Source organism: Carassius auratus, chromosome 31 (genome assembly GCF_003368295.1).
Source record: "Carassius auratus strain Wakin chromosome 31, ASM336829v1, whole genome shotgun sequence".
NCBI lineage: Eukaryota > Metazoa > Chordata > Actinopteri > Cypriniformes > Cyprinidae > Carassius > Carassius auratus.
In genome coordinates this window covers 4,401,940-4,426,404 of record NC_039273.1, presented here as the reverse complement: position 1 = coordinate 4,426,404, position 24,465 = coordinate 4,401,940, and the positions used below count along the sequence as shown (strand labels likewise).

Here is a 24,465-nt window from a genome sequence, read left to right as displayed (position 1 = left end):
AACATGATCAAAACTTTGCTGTTGTAAACAATCTACAACATACCTTGTGTCGTCTCATTGATAACTTCATCAAGGTAAAATATATCATTTTACAAAGATATTCTTGGGAGATATAGTAGCAGATTATATTTATATGCAATTATGCATTTAGTATAAGTGTCCTAAGCTGTTATAAAACTCAGTGATTTACATTACAAGCTATTTGACATAAATAACAACTGAATCAAATTGCATCTTTTTTGCTTAGTTTGGGTCTATTTCATTATGCCATACGTGCCATGGAAGCCTTATATATAAATATAATACAAAAACATTTTTTTCTAAAAGTTCCATATGCGATTTTTTTCGTACTATGGTTTCTAGGTAATAGTTTACAGGGTTAAAAGGGTTTTTAACCCTTTGTCGAAAACCTGAAATAAATATCTAGATTTAAATAATGAATGAAATAGCGCGGTCAGCACGAGGGCTCGCGAGACGCACAGGAGAAGCGGAAGGTCAAAGTGCATCTTTCTTCTGAAGAGACTCTCGCTCGGGCGGAAGATGGCGAACGTACTGCTCGAGTTCAAGGCTTCTGCCGCGGACTCAGAGCCGAAGAACCGCCCGGTCCTCATCGTCGGCCAGCTCGCCAACCTACAACAGATCAACTGGACCCAGGTGAAAGGGAAACTGCAGCCAGTGGTCACCAAAGAGGTACGTAATGTTACATAAACCAGTAACGTTAACTGAGCTTGTAAACACATGTTGACGTTAGCTTACCGGCTAAAGTTAAGGAGAAATCTGCCTCTTCAGGATAGTGTTGTGTAATAACAGACCGCGTATCTGCACTCACTGATTTATATAACAAGATCACTTTAACTACATATTGTTATTCTAGACTCGCTGTTACACATTTCAATAAAATAACACCCTTCACAGTTAGCATTTCACTAACAAAAAGTGCCAAGGTATTCTTGGAAGAACAATAGCAGTATCATTATAATTATGTGTGTGTGTGTGTGTGTGTGTGTGTAAATATATGTTGAACATGCATTGGTGATATTTTGTAGAACTACATGAATCATGATCATACAGCCACAGACCTTTCTTATTTTTCTTAAGTCAGCCACACTTGATCAAATCAGAGTCAAGCTAACATTTGAAAGTGAAAAAAGTGAAAGTGACGTGACATTCAGCCAAGTTTGGTGACCCATACTCAGAATCCGTGCTCTGCATTTAACCCATCCGAAGTGCACACACACACACACTGTGAACACACACCCGGAGCAGTGGGCAGCCATTTATGCTGCGGCGCCCGGGGAGCAGTTGGGGGTTCAATGCCTTGCTCAAGGGCACCTAAGACGTGTAATTGAGGGTGGAGAGAGCACTGTACATGCATTCCCACCTTCAATTCCTGCCGGCTCGAGACTCAAACTCACAACCATTTGATTGCAAGTCCAACTCTCTAACCATTAGGCCACGACTTCCCCTCATTTGTTATGAGCCCAGGGTTTCCTGATAGACTTGACAGTCTGGATTGTTTAGTTTTCCTGCTGTTATTGATCATGTATGATGTGCATGATGCTATTTTACCTAATACTGTAGATTAGTTTTCAGGTGCACTAGCAAATAATATAGCATGGTACTATTAATTTTTCATGGCATGTTTTAATTTATGTGTGCGGTATCTGTTTTTGCTTTCAGATATGGCAGGCGGCTTTGGCTTCTCTGAATCCCAACCCTACGGATAGTTGTCCGCTGTATTTGAGTTTTGCAGCCGTGGCGGCCCTTCCTTCAAGAGTCAGTCGTCACAACAGCCCATCATCTGCACACTTCCTCACCCGCCTCGTCCGAACCTGCCTGCCCGCCGGCAATAACCGCTGCATTGTGGTCAGTCTCGTTTCACACCATTACTGATGTGCTTGGAGCTCTATTTATGTTCAAATAGACCAAGACAGGCTGCTGAGAATTCAGCCTTGCTATTAAATTAATAAATTGCATTTTAAATTAAGCCCAATATTATAACCATTATTTTAAATTGGAATAATATTTCACATTGTTGTGGTTTTACTCTCTCTCTCTCTCTCTCTCTCTCTCTCTCTCTCTCTCTCTCTCTCTCTCTGGGTATAATATATATATTATTAGATACAATGTACTCTTGCAGTGATGATGTTATTGACGCAGCTCAACTTGAAACATTTCTTCAAATTTGAGATGAGTTGACACGGTGAGTTTGGTTGGTTTTTCAGATGGTGTGTGAGCACTCTGATGTGTTTGCGTCAGCGTGCGCCATTGCCCGAGCTTTCCCGCTTTTCACGCGCCGTTCAGCATCTTCTCGCAGGACAGAGAAGAAGCACGTCACTGTGGAGTTTGTCACTGTGGGTCAGGACAATGGCCCACTGGAGGTCTCCACACTGGAGGTAAAGCGATAAAGTGTTAAGAGCAACTTCCCTGTGCCTCAGATTAAGTTGGTTACTAGTTCATTTATGATTATGCATTATTTTATTACATCAATTTCAATGTGCAAGTGGTTGTTTCCAGTGTCTTGCCAATGCGGCGGATGGAGTTCGTCTGGCTGCTCGAATCGTGGACACTCCATGCAGCGAAATGAATACTGATGACTTCCTAAAGGCAAGCATTTCTACTCGCAGTTTCTGTGAAACGGTTTTATTTAAATATTATTTTGATATTATTATTATAGTATTTAATAATATATTTCATTTTAATTTTAGTATTTTTCTATGTGCTTTTGAGACTTTTTGTAAAAATATTTGTAAAATAATTTGTAAAAACAAATTGTAAAAACATTTAAGCATGATAGAATATTTATTTCCATTTTAGTAGGGATGCACCGGTTGACCGGCCATAAATCGGAACCGGCCGGTTTTTGCTTCAAATACGCGATCGGCAATCGGCCGGTTTTTGGTCCGAGCGGCCGGTTTTTCCGGAAGTTCGCCTAGCGTGCACACACTACATTGTAATCGTTCGCTATGTAATTTGTGTCGAAGAGTATTTCGAAATCTGTGCACAGGATACGGCATTAAATGTTGCATGCATTGTTTTGCTTTATGCTTAAATGATAAAACTGTCAGTGGGGAATGAAAACACCTTTTCCTTTTTTTAATTTTCACTAGCATTTAATTTATTTCAATTAACAAAGACCTATTTTATTTTTTTAATTTTTTTTGTGTTTGTTACTTAATCTTCTGCAGGAAATCAAGGCAGTGGGCAGTGAATTAGGCATCACTCCAACTATAATTCGAGGAGAGGAACTGAAACAAAAGGGCTTTGGTGGTAATCTTGAGTTTCCTCTTTAAAAAGTCAGCTGACTGCAACATTTTCTGATCTACAGTATGATGAAAAAGATGAGCTTGCATTCTCATCACAAGATGAGTGAATGGATGTGTTATTTTAGATCTGCTGACTTAGTAGAGCTGTAGTCAAGTCCGGCTTTGTCGAGTCCAAGTCAAGTCCAAGTCCAGGACTAGTCGAGACCGAGTCAAGACCGAGTCCAAAGAGGTCCAAGTCCAAAAGTTTCGAGTCCAAGACCGAGTCCAAATGAGTGAAAAAAGGGTCCTCTTCAAGACCACATACTAAACTACTGATAATGTTTGTGATGCGAGAGAAAGCATATCTCCTATTCTAAGAAAATCATTTTACATTATTATTTGTAATGATCAAAAAGCATGTGCAAAGTAACAACTCTGTAGGACAGGGGTCTCCAAACTACATCCTGGATGGCCAATGTCCTGAAAAGCTTAGCTCCAACTTGCCTTAACACACCTGGAAGATTTGTGTGTCTAGTAAGAGCTTGATTAGCTGGTTCAAGTGTGTATAATTAGGGTTAAAGCTAACAGGGGCGTTAAACAAGATCCTGGGCCCTATGCATAGGCAGTCCTGATGGGCCCCCATGGCCCCCACCCATGAAAATATCCAGGTAAAAAATATATATTTCAGATTCATACTTTTCAAGGGCCCTCTCTTCCTTTGGGGCTTTGCTAATGAGTACTGGTTTTACCCCCAGTCCGACCCTGGGAGCTAAACTTGGATAAACAAACAAAGTTTGGAACTGTAAGGTCAAATAATTTGTATGTATTTTATTTTTTGTTGACATTATATCTGTGGTCAAAAATGTATATGACTATGCCTAATTGGCACAGTGCACAGACACACGCAAAGCTCTGGATATGACAAATGCGCGCAGCAAGGCTAGAATGGACACGTTTGGCTCTACTGGGCATGCGCACATAAATACAGCGAAATTTTTGTCCTACTGTGCTAGTGCTTGCATAGACTAGTCGAGCTCTGTCGGAAACAATCGACTACTCCAGCATGCATTAACCATAATGCATACAAAGTGTTTGCAAGTACGACGTTAATTTTAGAATTACAATATTGCGTGGAGCTGTTACTATATGACCTTATCTATGTTGCATGTAAAAATAAAATATGTAATGTAATAATTAGGGTTGTGCCTGAAGCCGAATACCTTATTCGGAATGGCAAGGATAATTGCTTAAAAAACGAATAACGCTCAAGGAATAATTCTGCCTGAATACTCGGCTAAAGCTGACAGAGTCTGGTGTTTGCTAGATAACAGGTGAGCCAGGGGATCAGCGCCAGAAGTGAATGAATGTAAACTTTATGAGTGAAAAGCGCGCAAATCAAACACCGCAATGTTGTCGCCTCTCTGTTTATCTCTCAGAAATCAGAGCGTTGCAAGAGTAATTTTACCTATAATAATACATCATAGCTACACATTATATTATTTGTATATATTTAAAAGGCAAATATTGAAAGCTTAGGCTACCATGATACGAATGAATGGAATAAGCATAGCGCGCTCACCAATCAAACAGCCGCGCTGCGCGTCTCAGTCTCTCAAAAACCAAATCAGTTCTCTCTCAAGAGCAGGCTAATAATCAACATAGATATGGATACATTGTCTACTTGTCCTACATGTTTGCATCTTTACCTTTTGCTGGTTTGCGCGGAACACACACATCTGTTTAGTGAAGTTCATAAACATTAAGACTCGCTCAAAGTTTTCTGGATTCAGTCGTGTTCAAATGATCACTAAACGTTTGTCATGACATCTCTCTGCTTGCATGATAAATATTATTTTAGAAATTAATAATTATTTCAGTTTAACACGACATACTTGTTCAGTGATAACTACGAAAAAATATATAAAAAGTCATAATAGTCTTATCAAGTAACTGTACGATGTTGTATCCGAATGCAGATAGGAAAAATTTTGTGATTGTTACAGATACAAATACTGGCTGTTACATGAAAATGTAAATATGTAATGTCATATATATTTTAAAGTTTTTAAAATTTACATATGTAATTGTTGCATAAGGCTATGCATTAATACGCGTTTATTGATAAAAAAAAAAAAGGCTATCTAGGTGTAGACGTAAATCAAACACAATCTAACAAGTAGAAAATTAAATTAGAAACATCTAAACTTTTCAGGTCGCAGTAAGTGCACCACTGGTCATGCACATCCTTTCCCGGAACAATACTGAAAGCTAAGGCAAGATGGAGAAACAGATGATCATAGTTGTACAAGGATAGTCATTTTTTAAATGAATTTATTAGCAGAGGTACTGCAAGTGATTTTAAGTGTTGGAATTCCATTTATTCTTTGCTGAAACTTCTGCGTCATCATGGAGAGCGGGTCATGGTTGCCCAGCAACAGCAGACGCCACTGGAGCGCAAGCGTAGAGTGCAGGCAACAGAGTGCTTTGGAAATAAGGAGAGCGGCGCGCCTAGCGTTTTCCCCACGTTTTCAGTCGCGACATCGTGCAAATGTGGTTTTGTTTTGAGGGAGAAATTTTTTATTTTATTTTTTTGCTGGACTCGGTCGAGACCAACTAGAAGACTTGGCGAGTCCAATGGCCAAGTCCGAGACAAGTCCGAGTGCAAATTCAACGAGTCCGAGACAAGTCCGAGACGACAGAAAAATGTCTCGAGTCCGGACTCGAGTCCAAGACCGGACTCGAGTACTACAGCCCTATGACTTAGTGCTGCTTCTTCCAGATGAAGTTTTTCTGGCACATAAAGAAAAATCGTGCATGCCATTTTAAGTTTGAAAACGCATTTCATTTAGCAGAAATGACACGAGAAACCATCTGTTTATGTGTGGAAAATCCTTCTCTCTTTAGGTATCTATGGAGTTGGTAAAGCCGCTCAGCATCCTCCTGCATTGGCTGTGCTCAGCCACACTCCCTCAGGAGCCACACAGACCATTGCCTGGGTGGGCAAAGGCATTGTCTACGACACCGGCGGTCTCAGTATCAAGGGCAAAGTAAATACTGCACCTCACTGTCTGCCTAGTGCACTGAAAGGACATAGCACTCAATAATACTATCATTTTTACTTAAAGGTGACATTTGTATCTTTTTTTACGTTATTAATGTGAAACCCATTCCACTTTAATATGCAGAGTGTGCTGTCAGAAATACATTTTTGGGTTGTTTTCCACAAAGTGAGTTTGTGAGACCAAATGCAGATACTGTGCAATGCTTTTTGCTGCCGCTAGAGGCACACAGATGACACACCTCACTGTTAAACATACGACTATGTCTGCATTTAAGATTATTTATAGTTTATACAGTTTATTTTTCTCCCCTTTATAGACCACAATGCCAGGAATGAAGAGAGACTGTGGAGGAGCCGCAGCCGTTTTAGGAGCTTTTAAAGCTACTGTTAAACAGGTACTGATTATTTTGGCAAATAAAGATTACTGGCTGCTAAACTGATCTACATTAAGTGTGCTAACCCCTGTCTCAGGTGGTCTGAACACAAGTGGGCAGCCAAAACAGCTTGCACTTTACACCTGGTATTAATATGCATCTCAAATCCATCCACAGCGACAGTTTAATATTTTGTTGATGGAAGGCTCTCATTTTAAGACTGCGCGCATTTTCAGTGTTTGTGAAGTCATGTGCCTGTATACATTCAAAAGATTGGGGTTGGGAAGATTTAAAAAAAAAAAAGTCTCTTATGCTCACCACCAGCATTAGAAATGATTTTAAAACTCTAAAACTGTTAAATATTTCTACGGTTTAAAAGACCTGTTTTATATTTTTTATATATATTTTTTTAAGTGTTACTTATTCCTGTGATGCAAAGCTGAATTTTCAGCATCTGTACTCCAGTCTTCAGTTTCACAACATCTTTAAGAAATCATTTTAATATGCTGATTTGCTGCTTATTATTAATGTTGAATCAGTTGTGCTGCTTTACTTTTTTGAGGGGACCGTGATTTATTTAATTTGATATTTCAAGAAAATACCAGCATTTATTTGTAACGTTATTAATGTCTTTACTGTCACTTTTATATAAATAAAATGCATCCCTGCTGAATAAAAGTATATAACTTCTTTAAAAAAAAAAACATTTCAACAATACATTTTTTTTTTTTTTTAACTGGTTTACCTCTTTATTTGTGATTGCATTGCACAGACAGGACGGATGTTAATACCAGGTGTAACCTTAACGCATGTATGAAGCTCTGATGTTGTTGACTTCTGTTGCATGTCTCAGGGCTTTAAGGACAATCTTCATGCGATTTTCTGCCTAGCTGAGAACTCAGTGGGACCTGCAGCCACTCGACCAGATGATATACACACCCTCTACTCTGGAAAGTAAGTTTTGGCTTGCCAGTGAAAACATCTTCAGTGATGCATTCTGCCTGTAACTAAAGTGAGTTTTCATGATTTCTCAGAACCGTGGAGATAAACAACACTGATGCTGAAGGGAGGCTAGTGCTCTCTGATGGTGTTGTATATGCAAGCAAAGATCTCTCTGCTGACATCATACTGGATATGGCGACACTGACCGGCGCTCAGGTGCGTTGGTGTTGACCGTAGTGTCTGAGGATCTTCTGAATGCACTTGCTTGCTTTTCTAAAGAGAGAAAAGTTAATAATTCTATATTCAGTTTAAGTGCAGCCATTCTATATTCTTTGAGACATCTGAGTACAAGTCATACAGGTTTTAACTGAACAAGATCTCGTATGTTGATATGAAGAGTGTCACATGATATAAGGTGGAAATCCTCCAATTCTCCAACACAAACCAGTTCTCTGTTTATCAGTTAACATGTTTCATTGTGTTAAACTGCTTTATGACTGTTGCACTTTGGATTTTGACAAAAACTAGTTCTATCTTGACATGTCTTTTGTGTTCATAATCATGTGATAGAAACTCTTTTTTGAAGAGTGGCCACTGAATCACTTCTTTGTTTTTCATCATGCATTTTAGTCACTGGTTTTGACCAAAAAAAAAAAAAAAATTATTCAGCAAGGATTAAGCAACTGTTTTTAAGATGGATGAGAAATGTTTTTTGATAAAAAAATCAGCATATTAAAATAATTTCTGAACGAACATGTGACACTGAAGACTGGAGTAATGATGCTGAAAATTCAGCTTAGTCATCAACATGAATTTTTTTAATCATAATAATTTTTAATAATATCACTGTTTCCAGTCAGTAAAATCCAGTTCCACACTACTCAAACATGCTTTGACTTGTGTTTCCTGCTGCAGGGAATCTCCACGGGGAAGTATCACGCTGCTGTGATGACCAACAGTGAGCAGTGGGAAGCAGCTTGTGTGAGAGCGGGCCGCAGCAGTGGAGACCTGGCACATCCTCTGGTCTACTGCCCCGAGCTTCACTTCAGTGAATTCACCTCCGCTGTGGCTGACATGAAGAACTCTGTAGCGGTGAGGAAAAGATAGCTGTGGAGTGAAAGGGGGAAAAAAAAGCCTATACTTTTTCCCCTTATGCACAAATGCTCACCACAGTGATGGAAGTTACCATAATTGTGTACCATACAGGGCATATTTGTTTACTGATAGGAGATGAGGGACTTTCTAGCTTTTACAGCTTTGCTTTTTAATTTATTTACTTTTTTTTTTTTTTTTGCATTTTTGCATATTCTTTTACTTGAATGTTTTATTTGATATTTTTCACCTTTTAATTTTTTTACTTTTTTCTTATTTTTTATTTGAACTTTAAAAAAAAAATGTAATTTAAATTTTTTACCTTTTCTTTAGTTTTAATGTTTTATTGAACTTTTTTACATTTTTATATATATATATATATATATAATATTATTATTATTATTTTTTTTTTTCAGTTTACATTTTTTTTTTTTTTTTTACTATTGTTTTATTTGACTTTGACTTCCTGTTACCCTTATTTCATTTAGTATTACTCTTTAAAAAAAAAAAAAAAAATATATATATATATATATATATATATATATATATATATATATATATATATATATATATATATATATATATATATATATATATATATATATATATATATATATTGGAATTCAAAACTGAATTGGAACTCAGTTCTTCAAAACTTAAGACAAAATTCAATTTAAATAATTTGCTTTAAAAGTAATTTCATTTGTCTTAACAGTGGTGTATACTTTGTGTGTCTGCAGGACCGTGAGAATGCGCAGAGCTCCTGTGCTGGCCTCTTCATTGGCTCTCATCTGGGTTTTGATTGGCCAGGCATTTGGGTACATGTGGACATCGCTTCACCAGTCCACGCTGTGAGTATAGACTGAACATGAACTGAAATGAGATTTTCTCCAAGAACTGTTAATAATTCGTCATTGTGGACAGGGGGAGCGAGCCACTGGTTTCGGTGTGGCCATGCTCTTGGCTCTGTTCGGCCAGGCGTCTGAGGACGCTTTGCTCAACTCTGTGTCCCCGTTGGGTGCCACCACAGCCAAAACTGCCTCTGAAGACCAGATGGAGAGGGACTGCAAGAGGAGGAGACTCGTCTAAGATGATTTCAAACTGTTCTTAATCTTCAAAAATGATTAAATCGCAGTCACGTCTTGTACATGTTCTTTCACAAAAGTTGCATCCATTAGACACACACAGACACACACCACTTGCTCTCCCCTGTCCTGTACGGACCACCTCAGATAACCTCCCTTAGTAAAACTGACAGTATACACCATTATGAAAGTATACATTGTCTCAATGTTTTGTAATGTACATGTGATTGTCGTTTTGAAGTTGCCACAGGGGATGTTGCAGGAACGGATAGGAGCTTGAAATAACTATTAGCAAATACTGTGTTAAGATCTTAAACATTTTTCCTTTTTCAGTCAGAAAGTGTTTAAAATGTTATTTGATTTTCATTCCAAACGTAAATGATGACATGTTCACAGTGTTAGTGTAAGTGATGTTTTTGCCACTAAATGTGTGCTGACAATATTCTCCTTTAATGCCAGTTTCGTAAGTGTGAAGAATATGGAATGTGATTGACAAGAATCTTTTCAGAGTAAATGTATGCTTGTTCACATTAATTTTCTCTGCTGTATGTCTGCAATTACTCAAATTACAATTATCATAAAATCTACAGATTGTGACCTCATCAAAATTTTAATGCAAAGGGAAATAACATCAGAATTTGACAATTTCTCACCACCCATTATCTTACATACTTAAACTAAAAACATTAAAACCACTACCATGATATGTAGTATTAACAGTAGCTGACCTTTGTGTAATAATTAATTAGAAATTACTTGAAAATAATATACTTCATCCATTTAATTCTTCCTAAAAACAGGTACGATCTCATCTAAAAAATATCAAATTAACATTAAAACTTGCAGCAAAATTACACTGGATTTTATCTTTATATATATATATATTATATATATAATGTATATATATATATATTTTATATATATATATATATATATATATATATATATAATTTTGCACTGACATTTTAATGACAATTATTGATGTTTGTTTATACATATGCATTTATATTTTAAATAAAAAAATATTAAATAAAGGTATTTTAAACTTTAAAGCATAATCCACATCTTGATAGTCTGTTACGCTTTACGCTGACTTTAGTCTATGAATAATACAGTAATGGGAAGATGATTTGCTATGATCAATCGAACGCAGGACATTCTGGATTTGTGAATGTAGAAGACGTTCATTCTTCAGCTGGACTCCATAGATGGCTGTAAAAGCATGTCATCTAGTCTAACTAGGCTCCTGTTCAAAAGAGTTCATGGTTTAGACATGGTTTCGGTTTTTAAATAATACTACTGTATGTTTGATTTAAAATGAAGCTCAATAATCCATTTTAGAAACTTTTGAAAAACAAAATGGGATTGTATTTGTGAGAGAAGACTTACCGGGTCTTTTCTGCATTGTGGAATTGCATGTGATCTGGTCTGAAGACCACAACTTTGCTTTATTCACCTTCATGCTGAAGAACTTCATCAAAATATGTATCTTTTATGGGGATCACATCACAAAGGAACCCCTTAACCTGATTTCTTAATTTTTGGCTGGACTTTGCTCTGCCATGTCTGATCACATGGATAGCAGCTGTTAACTTGCTTTTAAAGTTAAATAGGATTAGGTGACATATTAACATACAGCCAAAAAACAAAACAAAAAAACATTTGTCTCAGCTGACAGACATCATCATATGATATTCAAACTGTTATATCAAGCAAAACTACTGGAAAATTATTTATTCCTACATTTTAGTTTTTACCAATGACTATAAACTGTTCCTTTATTTAAGAGGTACATCAGGTTCATTATCAGTCACAGAACAACAAACAAACTGATAACAACTGATTCAAAACCACCTCTCCATTTAGAAAAATACATTACAAACTTAACTAATGAAAATATGAACAACAATAAAGTGTACAGTGTCGTGCACATTGTGCTACTTTTATCACTTTCATCTATTATTATCACTTGTACTTTTTATCACTTCTCAGATCGATGCATTTGTTTCACTGAAAACCACAGTTTCAACAGATGAAACAGATGTCAGTACAAGTACTACCTGACTATGTTATATATAAAATTACATAAAAGAATACCAAAGAATATGCTTACCTGTGCTCACATGTCTCCTACGTCATAAAAAATTAAGACTGGACTTTGAAATGCAAACATCTTATTATTGGAAGCAGAATTATACAGCCCTACTGATTCTTAATTGTACTTTTTAATACAATATTTTTGACCACTATTGTTAACTAAAAATAAAAACAGTTTTTCATCCAACTAAAGTTGAACTAATTTATATATATAAATTTAAATATTACATTAAAACATAAAAACGTAAATTAAAACGAGAAATATTGCCTTGGCAACGAACTAAAATAAAATCAGATTAAGTATTAAAATTACTCAAACTAAAATTGAAAAAAAAAATGGTTTATAAAGCTAAGCAAAACCAATAAAAATGTTACAAATCAAAATATGAATAAATACTAAAATATAGTAAATAAATAATACTTAAATAACGGGGGGGGGGGGGGGTATAATCTACTGAAGTAGATAATGAAAACAAACTTTTATTCAATTGGGCTTTCCATAAGTTTCGCAACTAGCCCCGGTCTCGCCAAACAATGTACTGTCTGAGTGTCAGAAAGCGTCTGACAAACAAAACCTATTTTTCTTAGAAAGTGTCCAATAAGAGTAAGTTTCGATGTTTTCTCCACGCCTCCACACAGACACGAAGAATAAAACCGCGGTGGAGACTCGCGTGCTGATCATATGACCGTCTGAGATTCAACATGGCTCGTGTGTTCCTCTTTTATCTGTTTGCTCTGTCGGGTGTTTTCGCCGGACGGTATTTTAACGAGAATGAGCCCTGCTACAGACCCCAACCGAGGAGAAACCTACAAGGAGTCAGGTATGTCTAACTATCATTTGTTCTAAACTGACAGCAGTTTTGAGTATCAGATGTTTGTTCATAAGTCAGAGCAGTAATACACACTGTTGAAGCTGAAAATACTTTCTAGGTAGCCACGTCTGGCTTTTACTATTTTAACTTTTTCCTCTTTCTCTTTTAAAAACTGTCCTAAAAGAGATCAAATGCAATAAATTCTTTTCTGGATTTGACTGTTTGTAAGCCGAAATACATGTTTATTTCATGCTGAGAAATATGCAAATCATTTTTGAAATTATTTCCTGTACTGTTCTGTAAGCTGATATATTTCCTGTTATTCTCGGTTTATTTATAGTTAGTTCATCTGTTAGATATTAGCTAAGCTAAACTTTGGCACATTCTAATGATATGTGCTAAAATGTGCAGTGTTCAGCACAACATACTGTATCCCACAATGCAGTACACTCAAATTGACTTTCAATTTCCAGTGTAGTGCATGAGTCATTTTCCCCATTATTTGGTCTCATTAATTTTTTTTGCCTCCATTGTCAGCCAGTGTATCGCAGGCGACTCACGTCATGGCAGTTCGGCACATGAAATTATTAAGAGAAAAACACAGCAGAGTGGTGAACATGTAGCCATCATGAGACCGGTTGACACATGCTTAATTTATTATTGTATATACCATACCCCCGAGGTTAATTTCCCATTTTTGGTTGTTAAAGCTGCAGTAGGTAACTTTTGTAAAAATATATTTTTTACATATTTGTTAAACCTGTCATTATTTCCAGACAGTAGAATATGAGACAGATAATCTGTGAAAAAAATCAAGCTCCTCTGGCTCCTCCCAGTGTCCTATTGCCATTTGCAGAAACTCCATCGCTCCTGGTAAAAAATAACCAATCAGAGCTGCGCTCCGTAACTTTGAGTTCAAAATGTAGAAAAATGTATATAATAAGCGAGTACACCATGAATCAATTTTCCAAACCGTGTTTTTAGCTTGACCTGAATCACTAGGGTGCACCTATAATAAGTGTTATATTCAGACTATTTTAGATTGCTTCGGGGGTACCGCGGCGGAGTAACGCAGTACCTTTGTGATTCTTCATAGACATAAACAGAGAGAAGTTCCGGCTACGATGTTCTTCCGCAAGACGCAAGCAGTTCTGTTTATTTACCGCTAGAGCGTTAAAAGTTCCCTACTGCAGCTTTAACTGAAGAACAGAAGGCTGTGCATGGGTTTATCTCAGGCGGCAAGGAAGTCGACCGGAAGTTGAAGTCGGCCGGGTGCCGCCATCTTGTAGCAGTACTTCACTTGCGTTAGCATCCCATTGACCTCCCATTTATTTTGGCGTCACTTTGACAGTGAATAACTTTACATCTGAGGCATTTAAAGACTCCAGTTGTCCATTATTTATTTCTAAAGATACACGACAGTGTATAAAGGGCTCCATTACCTTCCATGTTACATTATGGCCCCGTAGAAACAGTTTTTGTAAAAATAGGCTAACGATTGCATCATAACCACTCGACTCTCTGTCGCATTACCGTACAGACAGGAGGAGAAGCTCGTAGGCAATTAACTTAATATGGCGTACTGGCGTTACATTTTAAAATACTATACAAAATAATTAATCAGAATACTTACTCCTACTCACTCACGCCAAAGAACTCGCCGTCTCTGCAAGATTAACGATGGCAGTTTGCACGCACAGCTACTTAGAAGATTTACATCTGTCAGACAGCTTGCTGACGTCGTCAAGCTTCGTTTGAGACTGCGCGTCAGAAACGGAAGTGCTAAAAATAGCTAAAAACGGGCTTCATTTGTCTCAATTGAGTTCCAATGGGGTCACTGTGTCCATTTCTTTTACTGTCTATGGTTTATCTGCGGCAGTTTCCTTCATGGCCTCTTGCTGTTTGCTTTGAATGCGTTTTCAGTGTTTTGTGATCAGTGGAGGGAGCTGGATTTGTGACTTAATGGCATATGTAGATGGTTAAACAACTTGAATTTCTTGTATTCTTCAGGACTGGACCACGTCCTTATGAATATATGAATTTAAAAGACCTCCCCAAAGCATGGGACTGGAGAAACATTAAAGGTGTCAACTACGTCAGCACCACACGCAACCAACACATTCCACAATACTGCGGCTCCTGCTGGGCGCATGGAAGTACTAGTGCTATGGCAGGTGAGGGAAAATGTTGTAAAAAATATATATATTGTGTGGGTGAATCATAGTAGGAAATATAAAGCAAAATGTCCTGGCTGGTTTTGCCCCCAAAATTTCTGGTAAATATCTTTGTGTTCTGTGAGGGGAGGAAAAAATCATGGAATTCACGAGAGGGTGAGTAATTGAAGACACTTTGTTGTGAAACATACGTTTTTTCATGAGGAACCACAGAGCAGCCCTGTTGTAGACTCTTATGTTTACCCTGGTTGTTCAATCATTAAAAATGCTATTTTTTTATGCCATTTGACATTACATTCTACTAGACTATCATATTGCTGTTAGATTTCTATTTAATTTAGAGTAAAAACATAATTTTTTAACTATTTTGTCTTGCAAAATAAAGCAGAGTAAAAAAAACACTCATAATTTATTTGACCACTTGACATAATAATCAGTATCATAATCTATAATAATCACGATTTCTTTTTTTTTTTTACTGACCCTTTGATGTAAATCTCTTTTTTTTTTTCTCCTTTCAGATCGCATCAACATCAAGCGGAAAGCAGTGTGGCCATCTGCCTATCTCTCTGTCCAGAACGTGATTGACTGTGGCAACGCTGGTTCCTGCGGTGGTGGAGATCATACTGGTGTTTGGGAATATGCACACAGCAATGGCATTCCTGATGAAACCTGCAACAACTATCAAGCCAAAGATCAGGGTAAGAAAGTTGTTCGGTGCAGCACCTGGTAGTTTGCTTGAATTGACATTTTGTTTTGCATTAGTTTGTATTTCTGCTTTTTTTTTAGACTGTAAACCCTTTAATCAGTGTGGAACCTGCACAACCTTCAACGTGTGTAATGTAGTAAAGAACTTCACTCTCTGGAAAGTCGGAGACTACGGCTCAGTCAGCGGGCTGGACAAGATGAAAGCGGAGATCTATTCTGGAGGACCCATCAGGTTTACAAACTGCTTGGTTATGGATTTTTAAGATCAGGTAATATGATCTCCTTATAACCGAGTCAAGATATTGACCCCGACACTTTTGCCTTCGTAGTTGTGGAATCATGGCAACAGATAAGCTGGATGCGTACACCGGTGGTGTGTACTCGGAGTACGTACAGGATCCCTATATAAACCACATTATATCTGTAGCTGGCTGGGATGTTGACGAAAATGGAGTGGAGTATTGGGTCGTCCGTAATTCTTGGGGAGAGCCATGGGTAAGCAGAACCTGAAATGTTGGACTAGAGTAGCCCCACACTAAAATGAAGTTGAACGTGTGTTCTGGTTTTATTTTTTAGGGAGAGAAAGGCTGGCTCAGAATAGTCACCAGCGCATACAAGGGTGGCAGTGGGAGCCAGTACAACCTGGCCATCGAAGAGGACTGCATGTATGGAGACCCTATCCTTCCCAAAAACTACCTGTAGATGGTTGCTCACATGCAAACACTTTGATTTATTTTAATTTTTTTAATGCTGCACAAGATCAACTGAAGAACTTTGATTTTAATAGTTTTTGATCTCAGGAATCTTTTATCAGAAATTGTGCAGATCTGTTTCTGTAATGCTGCATTCATAGGCCTTATATTTTAATGGTTTTCTACACTAATTAATGAACAATAAGGGAAAAGTAGTTCACCCTTCTTTTTTTTTTTATACCAGAACATTTAATGTTTTAGGATGTTTTAAATGGACCGACCTCAGGCCAAATGGTCATCTAATGATCTTGTTTTGCTGAAAAGGTTTTGGGATTTGCTATGTCATATTGAAAGCAAACTCTTTTTGATGGGGATTTTGCTTTTAATACATCTGTCAAACCATGTCAACATATGAATCCATGGATCAGTTTAATCAATGCACTGTTTTTACACTCTTCATTAAAAGTTTTATCTAAAATATGGATGTTTTTGCTAAATTGCTTTAGTTTAAACTCAGAACTATACCTCAAAGTTAATTACCAATACTTAAACGGTCTTTGTTTTTTAGTAACATTTATTTATAGCAGCCAAGGACCACACAAATACTTTTAATAATTGCTTTGCTTTAAGTTAGTTTGGAAATGTTTTGAAAAAACATATACAGCAGTAAAGCTGCCTCTCAGTTAAATTGCCATCTACTTTTTTAGTAAAGACTAACACCTCTGAAGAGACATGTTAACTATGCTTAACCACATTTATTGTGACCTTTGAAATGATGACACGTATAAACTTAGTACAATCATGTTTAATAAAAATTATTACAATGTACAAAAAGAAAAACCAACATCACAAATTGTTTCTAAGCAAAATAGAGGCTCTACAAGTTATGACCTCAAAAACACACTTTCGAACTTCGCCACTCATGTCAATACTTTCTTTGAAAAGCTCAACACAACAGTTATGTGCACTGAAATTAGCAGTTTGGGTGCTCCGGTCCTACCAGTTGATCCTTTCACTTTTCAAACATCCCTCTAATTTTGAAGGTTAGTTCATCATAATGAAGTTGGATTTGCAGTGAGCTATAATGAAAAAATTGGAGATTATTTATAAAATGCTACAAGTAATAATCAAAAATACATTTGTGTGCCTCATCATAAGTCATGGATCCTCTTTGGAAAAAAAAAAAGACGACTCACCAATGAACTCCGCTACAGGGTCATGTTCTCCCTCAGTGCGGATTGTTCCTGCTATGCTGTCATTTTCTAGGATGGGCAAAAACAGCTGGACAAAGTCTGAGGTATATGGAGGGGTTATCACGTCTAGAACCTGTCCAAAATTAAATGGGGACAAGAAACACATCACATTCTCATTAATGATAGAAGAAACAGCCACACAAATCAATCAAAGCTCAAAGACCTGAGCCTCACCTCTGTAACAAAGTATCTGATGAGTGAAATATCTGTGTTGAGCTTCTCAAGACATTTGCGGATGTAGCCGACCACTGGAAGAACATAACCTCGACTCAATAGATGAACCATACGATCCAGTAAGGTCTTCTTCAGCTCCATCTGAAAAACAAAAGATAAATGTGACCCTGGAGCACAAAAACACTCTCAAGTCGCTGGGGTATATTTTTAGCAATAGCCAAAAAAACATTGTATGAGTCAAAATTATAGATTTTTCTTTTATGCCAAAAACCATTAGGATATTAAATAAAAATCATGTTCTATGAAGATATTTTATAAATTTCCTACAGTTAATATATCAAAACGTAATTTTTGATTAGTAATATGCATTGCTAAGAACTGATTTGGACAACTTCAAAGGTGATTTTCTCAGTATTTCGATTATTTTTGCACCCTCAGGTTCCAGATATTCAAATAATTGCATCTCAGCCAAATACCATCCAACCCTAATGAACCATACATCAATGGAAAGCTTATTTATTCAGATTTCAGCTAATGATTAAATCTCAATTTCGAAAAATGGACACTTAAGACTTTGTGGTCCAGGGTAACAAATAGTACTCAGAATCTAGCTATAAATATTAGCACTGAAGATGCAAATAAAAGCGCGCTGATTTTGCAGCATTACAAACCTGCTCCATGACATCAAGCTGTGAGTGCTCCGTCTCGAACAGTTTGATGAGCAACTGTAACACCTGAGGATGGAGAAGCTGATGGCATGTGCTGATCTGAGAAATAAAGACAGATGTTTAATCTTAAACTATGGCGAATCAATATCTTCATAATAATGGTTAGGGAGGTGACCAGTTTGTACTCTGTTGGTCTATTTAATTTCAAGTTCAATAGTATGACATGGAGGTTATTTTTACCTCATCCAGCAGTGCTAGGTGGACAGGCGTGTGGTCCGTCTGTAGCTGGAAGTAACGAGGCTCAGACACCGTCCAGTCGACCCACTTCAGCACTCCCATCGCTACCACTGGAAACCTGCAACACAAATACAAATATATCTAATGTATAATCTTATAAGACACTACTGTTCAGAATCTCAGTATGATTCAAAAACAAACCGATCCTTTTTTTTCAGCAAGGATTGTCTAAAGTGACAATAAAGACTTTTAGGTTACAAAAGATTTTTTAAAGAATGTTGTTCTTATTCATTAGTCTCCTTAATTATTAATATACATATGTATAAATGTGTTGTTCATACCTAATGCACTGGTATAATGTGCTGAGTTCTGCTACTAGCTCAGTAGCTCCCTTGTTCTCGTTACAGCAGAGATTATGAACCGTCTCAATGGCTTTTGAGGTCGACTTCAGCTCATCTTTATTTATATTCACACGCTTGTTCTAGAAATAAGTAATATTTTATGTAATCCTCCACAACTTTACTTGTAAACTGTAATGTACTGAAAACTATGTGTATACAGTATGTGTTAAGAGTGTTTTTAATACACACTTTTTTCCATGTTTCCACAACACTAGCAGCGTACGCTAAGATGTGGATGTATTTGTGCTTGTGGTCCTGGTTGATTTTAGCTCCGGGTTTAAATAGTGACTGCATGAACAGATCCAAAAAGGCAGGAACTCGGATCTACGTGGAGAGAGGAGCAGTTCAGTTAACATCAGTTTAGTGAATACAGTTTTCTATAGGCATTTGTTAAAGAAATAGTTCACCCAAAAATGAAGATATACTTTAGGCGATGCAAACGAGATTGTTTCAATGTAAAAAATAGTTAAAATGCCTTAATGATGGATTTGTTTCTGACTAACATAGCTTTTCACTTCACAAGAATCATGTAGATTCACTGCATTCCATTAGTGAGCAAGTAATGCTTCATTTCTCCATATCTGTTTTGAATCCATTTGAAGAAATAAACTCTTGTTTATATCTTGGAAAACCTGAAGGTGAGTAAATCTTCAGCAGAGATTCATTTTTGGTTAACTATTTCTTTAAAGCTAGTTAACAAATTGTTAGAAATATAGTACATTTATTTGCATTTTTGTAACATAAACATAAATATACAAAGTGTTAGAAGTATTTTAAGTATTTTTTTCTCTGCAGCTCTCCTTTGCATTCGCTTGTTTCCTAATAAAGTGGTCTAAAAGATTTGCAGTTGTATATTACAAATATTATTGGTGGCTAACAATTTGTGACAAATTGCTTATGCTCCTCAAGTATAAATTGCTTTAGCTTAAATTGTTGGCTAAATGCATAAATGTAAATGAATATTCTGACCAGTTCTACAGGAGGTGGATCCATGCTACTGAACATCTTGAACAGGACTGTGATGTCTGCTGGGTTCAGGGCCCCTTTGGACAGCATGGCACCAAGAGCCTGGCATGCACGTGGATATGCAGCAGCAGTGCCCAGCGCTAATGTGATCTGACTGGCATCATGTCCCCTAAACATAGAAAACAAATCAAAAACATGGTTAGAATGAATAATCTGATCAATAAAGCAGATCAAACAACTGAGAGTGTTACACAAAAGCACCTCTCATGGGCATATTTCTGTACTTCCTGTCCAATTCGCCGCATTGCAGAGCCGCCCTGCTCCTCCTGAGCAAGGATGGACATCATGGCCTGAGCGAACAAGTACGTGTGCTCACCGTGACACACCATCTTCTGCTCAAAACACATAAGAATGAGATTTGATTATAAGAATACAACCATTAATATTAATACAGCGACCTCAAAAATGATCAGCGATACTCACAGCAAATTCAGGCAGATTTTTCTCCAGATTCTGTTCTCCTCCATCCAGGAGTGTGGCGAGAGAGGTTCGCAGGACTCTGGAGAAAACCTCCAACTGTTGACAGGCTGTGGACACACTTGTGATCTCTCCTTGGTATCCTGCATCTGAAATCAACTAAAAACAAGATACATGATCAAGAAACATTTTTTTTTACCACTACATAAACTCACTTCAGCCCATTTTTTTTTTTACCTTGACTGTGAAGTTGAGCATCAGGCAGTCTGGATGTGCCTCAGCCAGTTTGTAGAACAGATCTCTCCATGTTGTGTGTGCTATCATCTGCTCCAGCCATGCTGGTGTCTGAACAGAGATGAACATTAAACTCTTTAGCCGGATAAAGCCCAAATGTAAGTAGCAAAATACTTTTTCTTCTGTATTGCAAAGTATATCCAAGTGTTAAGGATTATGGAATAACCAAAATGTAAGAAACGCAAAAATGAAGACAGATTAAATCATGTTAAAGATTTGCAAATTAAATAATAAAATTAAACAAATGGACAATCCATTCACAATAAGATCTATAACATGCATTTACAAAATAGATAAATATACTTTATTGTGAAAATTACTACTACTTATTGTTTTTGAAAACAACAGGCTCTAACAGGCTATAGTCTCTATGCAACACAAATTAAATCTTTATAAACACCATAAAGTTAAAAAAATGTACGAGAAGGGAAAAAAAACTTTTTGCAACTACTTAAGGAAAACAAAAAATACGAATTCCTAAAATTAAGAATAAATGTAATATCCCAACAAACTATGAAAAAGAATAAATAATATTATTATATTAAAAAATAATATAAATATATATTATAATGTAATTCACTTCTATAAAAAAAATACATAAACAACAACAACAACAACAACAATTCACCTCTCCTTCAACGGTGAAAATAGAATCTGCTTTCTGAGGGTCAAAGTGTTTGATCAAGAGACTCTTTAAATGATTCTCTACACGCTCCTGCACCTGCGCGGGCTCCACACCTGCAAAAGAAGAAACACACTTAAGTCAGTCTTTAGAACTGAAGGTATTTTTATAACAGGTGTAACTCTCAAACTGTCCCGTTTACATTTATATATACAGTTGGTTTAGATACACTTTTAGTTATTTTTCGCGCCTTAGCGGTAAATAACCATGTGACAGTGACGCGTCCAAATGAGAGCGCGAGTTCGTCCGTTAATGAATAAACAGCATCCAACTTTTATTTTAGTATTTGAGTTTTTAACTTAATTCAAGCGAAGAACTGACGAGTGGTGCTCCGGTGGACAAAAGTGACTGGATTTAAAACCTTCAGATGACACAGCTGATACCGACGTCTTTGTAAGTTACCAAAACCAACGACACACTCGAGACGCTCTGGTTCATCTAATTCAGACTGATTGATGTATAATAATAATGTATATACCGTATGTATGTATGTATGTATAATTACCGAATCGTGTGTGTTCGTATTCTACTTATGGGTGATAGTGGTCATACAGGGAGTCACGAAGTGTGGAGAAATTCAAGTATAAACGCATTTATATAGGATATTTGGCCAACACTGACTGACCCATCTGAATGAGCCACTCCGCTAAAAGATTGACCGTCTGTGCAACAGCAGAGTAGTTCTCTGAGAGCAGCTGGATGACGTGCTCAGGTGAACCACCTGCCTGGAAATACCTGCGGAGACACGGGCACAGATCAACCATCCCGTTAATCATCTTTCCCGTTTATCTATAGAAATCGCGCTCCCTCCATTCGGTTGACTTACGTTTTCAAAGTGTTAAACACGGTGGGCTCCATGATGTAGTCTCTGCTGGAGAATTTCTGCAGACAGTCCTCCTGAACTTTGCCATCAGCCTCAGCATCCCCGTATCCATCCTCCAGGAGAGACAGAAAGAGGGAAACGATCAAGCCATCTTTTAGTGATAGTTCTCGTAACAAAATATTATTTGTGCATATTACAATCCAAGATTTTAACTTCGTTATTAAAATATGATAGTTAATAATCTGGAATACTTCAGACGACAGACGGGTTTTTTTTTGGCACGATGATAACTGTATGTTTTTGTCTATTTAACGTTACCGTGTTTCATCTTAGTTTAATTATTGATCTTGAACATGTTACTTACCATGTTATTATTATAATTAACTGGGAGTTCATGGTAAACATGGTACCACGACTGTACTTTCTTTTGTAAGTGAAACGTTTTATAGAAATCAAATCAACTCCTGATTTCAAAATTGTACGTTAGGTGGTAAATCAGATTATAATTTCATGGTCTAACGTTACGTGTCTGTGGGGTGTATTCAGTAAACTACCATGTTGCCGTCCTGTCCCTCCCATTCTCCAACATTGCTGTAGTATTCTTCGTCCATTGAGAGAAATAAACGGATTTCTTTAATCCAGAAACACGACTGTTTACAAAACACGTAGGAGAACACCGGGCGGCGCGTGTATAATACGTCACGTGATAACGGAATAGAGCGCTTCCTACTGGACTGGAGTAAACTACCCACTGGGATAATGCGTACCTACGGTGCACGTACCAGACACTTGACTGTTGCTAGAATTACTATACATATACATAATACAAATATTAATTATTTTGTTTTATTCTTAAATGTTTATTTTAATACAATGCCAAAAAAATTGTTATTTTAATCAGTCAAATACGCGGTTGAAACTGTGCTTTGTCACGTGATTTCTGATACTTTTTTCAGCGTTGTTCGAGCTGGACCAATAAAGGTTAATTTTCATAACTGGTTATACATTTAATAATAATTATTATATTACAATATATGCACACACACAGAGAGAGAAAGAGAGAGAGATTTCGACTGATTTAAATCAATTATACTTACGGTACCTATTTACTTCTCGTGAGCCTTCAAGCGGCCTATGGAGGAAATCGTCGTTTGTCCCATAAGAAAAAGTTATTTGCTAGTAACCTGTGCTCCCCAATGGGAGATTTGTAAACTCCCTATTGGTCAGAGGAACCATTTTGAGCAGCGCTGTTTGAAACTATCCTGGTCACACACTCCATTGGCAACTTTATCCAAGTCAAGTTTAGACCCAGATGTGGTACTCACTCTGTAAATTGAGAAAATTGGCATGGGATTACCTGGATAAACTAAAACCTGTTCAATGAAACCATCTGCACTCATTCGAAGAGTGTGATTTTAAGGATGTGTATAATATTTCTAATTAAATGTTTACATTTGAAAGATTTTTTTTTTTTACTTAAATAGCATCAGGAAATATTATTTTACTCTTCCATATGTGCAGTTCCTCATAAAAAGTGCAAGTTCCTCATATATCAGATGTAGTCGATATCGGTCCAGCAGTGCATTTAGAAATATTTCCAGTCAAGTAGGTGTCCCTGCTGTCCACGAGGTGTTGACAGTGACAAACGCAGAGTAAAAACTCCCTGCAAATAGGAATTAGCTTTTAAATAACAAAACTAAACAAATAAGTAAATATCTGATGATCTAAAATACTTATTAAAAAAATTAAAATAATAATCTTGTCACGAAATCATATAGAAACTGCTAGAGTGCTTCTAGTTTTGAACTCTGTAGGTCCTTATCAAGTTCTAATAATAAACCTAATAATAATAATATTTTATTATTATTGATGGCTAAGACTATGGCTAATTTTGTTAGTTACAGAACTTGACTTTAGATACATGATTTTTTTTGTTTTCCATGATGCTCACAAAATACTATAACACTTATTTATTTTCCAAATACTGTGAAATGTAATTCTGTATTTACTCATCCGTACACTCAAAACTGATGTTTAAGATCCATTGGAACATCATTAACTGTTAAACTAAAATCTTACTTGCATTTTATTATCAGAGCTAATGTTTTAAATTGTAACCCAAATTTATTATGCATCCTTTATAACACTTCTCTGATGTACTGTATGTGGCTTGAACTGCTGATATTGCATTGGTTTAAAGACTACAAA

General features: G+C 36.8%; 3 protein-coding genes across 4 annotated transcripts; 2 read left to right on the top strand and 1 right to left on the bottom strand.

The window, feature by feature from the left end:
• The first annotated feature begins 498 nt into the window (after window positions 1-498).
• Window positions 499-10,386, top strand: LOC113050268 (probable aminopeptidase NPEPL1). Its single transcript, XM_026213072.1, has 12 exons — window positions 499-690; window positions 1,681-1,866; window positions 2,226-2,396; window positions 2,518-2,607; window positions 3,189-3,270; window positions 6,150-6,292; window positions 6,624-6,701; window positions 7,534-7,634; window positions 7,715-7,838; window positions 8,538-8,714; window positions 9,455-9,565; window positions 9,639-10,386. Exons 1-12 carry the CDS (start codon window positions 541-543, stop codon window positions 9,801-9,803), a joined length of 1,578 nt encoding a protein of 525 aa, XP_026068857.1. The 5' UTR covers window positions 499-540; the 3' UTR covers window positions 9,804-10,386.
• Window positions 10,387-12,561: 2,175 nt separating this feature from the next.
• LOC113050267 (cathepsin Z-like) lies at window positions 12,562-16,754 on the top strand. Its single transcript, XM_026213071.1, has 6 exons — window positions 12,562-12,717; window positions 14,719-14,882; window positions 15,404-15,583; window positions 15,672-15,822; window positions 15,920-16,085; window positions 16,167-16,754. Exons 1-6 carry the CDS (start codon window positions 12,599-12,601, stop codon window positions 16,290-16,292), a joined length of 906 nt encoding a protein of 301 aa, XP_026068856.1. The 5' UTR covers window positions 12,562-12,598; the 3' UTR covers window positions 16,293-16,754.
• Window positions 16,755-17,069: 315 nt separating this feature from the next.
• On the bottom strand, window positions 17,070-22,968 carry LOC113050266 (negative elongation factor C/D-like). Of its 2 annotated transcripts, XM_026213069.1 has the most exons (15): window positions 22,812-22,968; window positions 22,261-22,370; window positions 22,060-22,169; window positions 21,381-21,490; window positions 20,696-20,803; window positions 20,465-20,617; window positions 20,243-20,373; window positions 19,985-20,150; window positions 19,205-19,339; window positions 18,956-19,095; window positions 18,618-18,732; window positions 18,381-18,476; window positions 17,710-17,850; window positions 17,479-17,608; window positions 17,070-17,361 (listed from the first exon to the last, which is right to left on the bottom strand). In XM_026213069.1, exons 1-15 carry the CDS (start codon window positions 22,866-22,868, stop codon window positions 17,327-17,329), a joined length of 1,737 nt encoding a protein of 578 aa, XP_026068854.1. In that variant the 5' UTR covers window positions 22,869-22,968; the 3' UTR covers window positions 17,070-17,326. The 2 variants fall into 2 exon arrangements, with proteins under 2 accessions (XP_026068854.1, XP_026068855.1); XM_026213070.1 differs by lacking the exon at window positions 19,205-19,339.
• Between the last annotated feature and the right edge of the window lie 1,497 nt (window positions 22,969-24,465).

What these genes read in the sequence shown, in the direction of transcription:
- LOC113050268 (XM_026213072.1), top strand. Translation starts at nt 541, where the DNA reads ATGGCGAACGTACTGCTCGAGTTCAAGGCTTCTGCCGCGGACTCAGAG. An exon ending in TGGAGGTCTCCACACTGGAG is followed by an intron (nt 2,397 to 2,517) that starts GTAAAGCGATAA and finishes GGTTGTTTCCAG; the next exon opens with TGTCTTGCCAATGCGGCGGA. An exon ending in TTAAAGCTACTGTTAAACAG is followed by an intron (nt 6,702 to 7,533) that starts GTACTGATTATT and finishes TGCATGTCTCAG; the next exon opens with GGCTTTAAGGACAATCTTCA.
- LOC113050266 (XM_026213069.1), bottom strand. Translation starts at nt 22,868, where the DNA reads ATGGACGAAGAATACTACAGCAATGTTGGAGAATGGGAGGGACAGGAC. An exon ending in TGCTCAACTTCACAGTCAAG is followed by an intron (nt 20,618 to 20,695) that starts GTAAAAAAAAAA and finishes TCTTGTTTTTAG; the next exon opens with TTGATTTCAGATGCAGGATA. An exon ending in AAAATCTGCCTGAATTTGCT is followed by an intron (nt 20,374 to 20,464) that starts GTGAGTATCGCT and finishes TGTTTTGAGCAG; the next exon opens with AAGATGGTGTGTCACGGTGA.
- LOC113050267 (XM_026213071.1), top strand. Translation starts at nt 12,599, where the DNA reads ATGGCTCGTGTGTTCCTCTTTTATCTGTTTGCTCTGTCGGGTGTTTTC. An exon ending in AGAAACCTACAAGGAGTCAG is followed by an intron (nt 12,718 to 14,718) that starts GTATGTCTAACT and finishes TGTATTCTTCAG; the next exon opens with GACTGGACCACGTCCTTATG. An exon ending in ATTCTTGGGGAGAGCCATGG is followed by an intron (nt 16,086 to 16,166) that starts GTAAGCAGAACC and finishes TTTATTTTTTAG; the next exon opens with GGAGAGAAAGGCTGGCTCAG.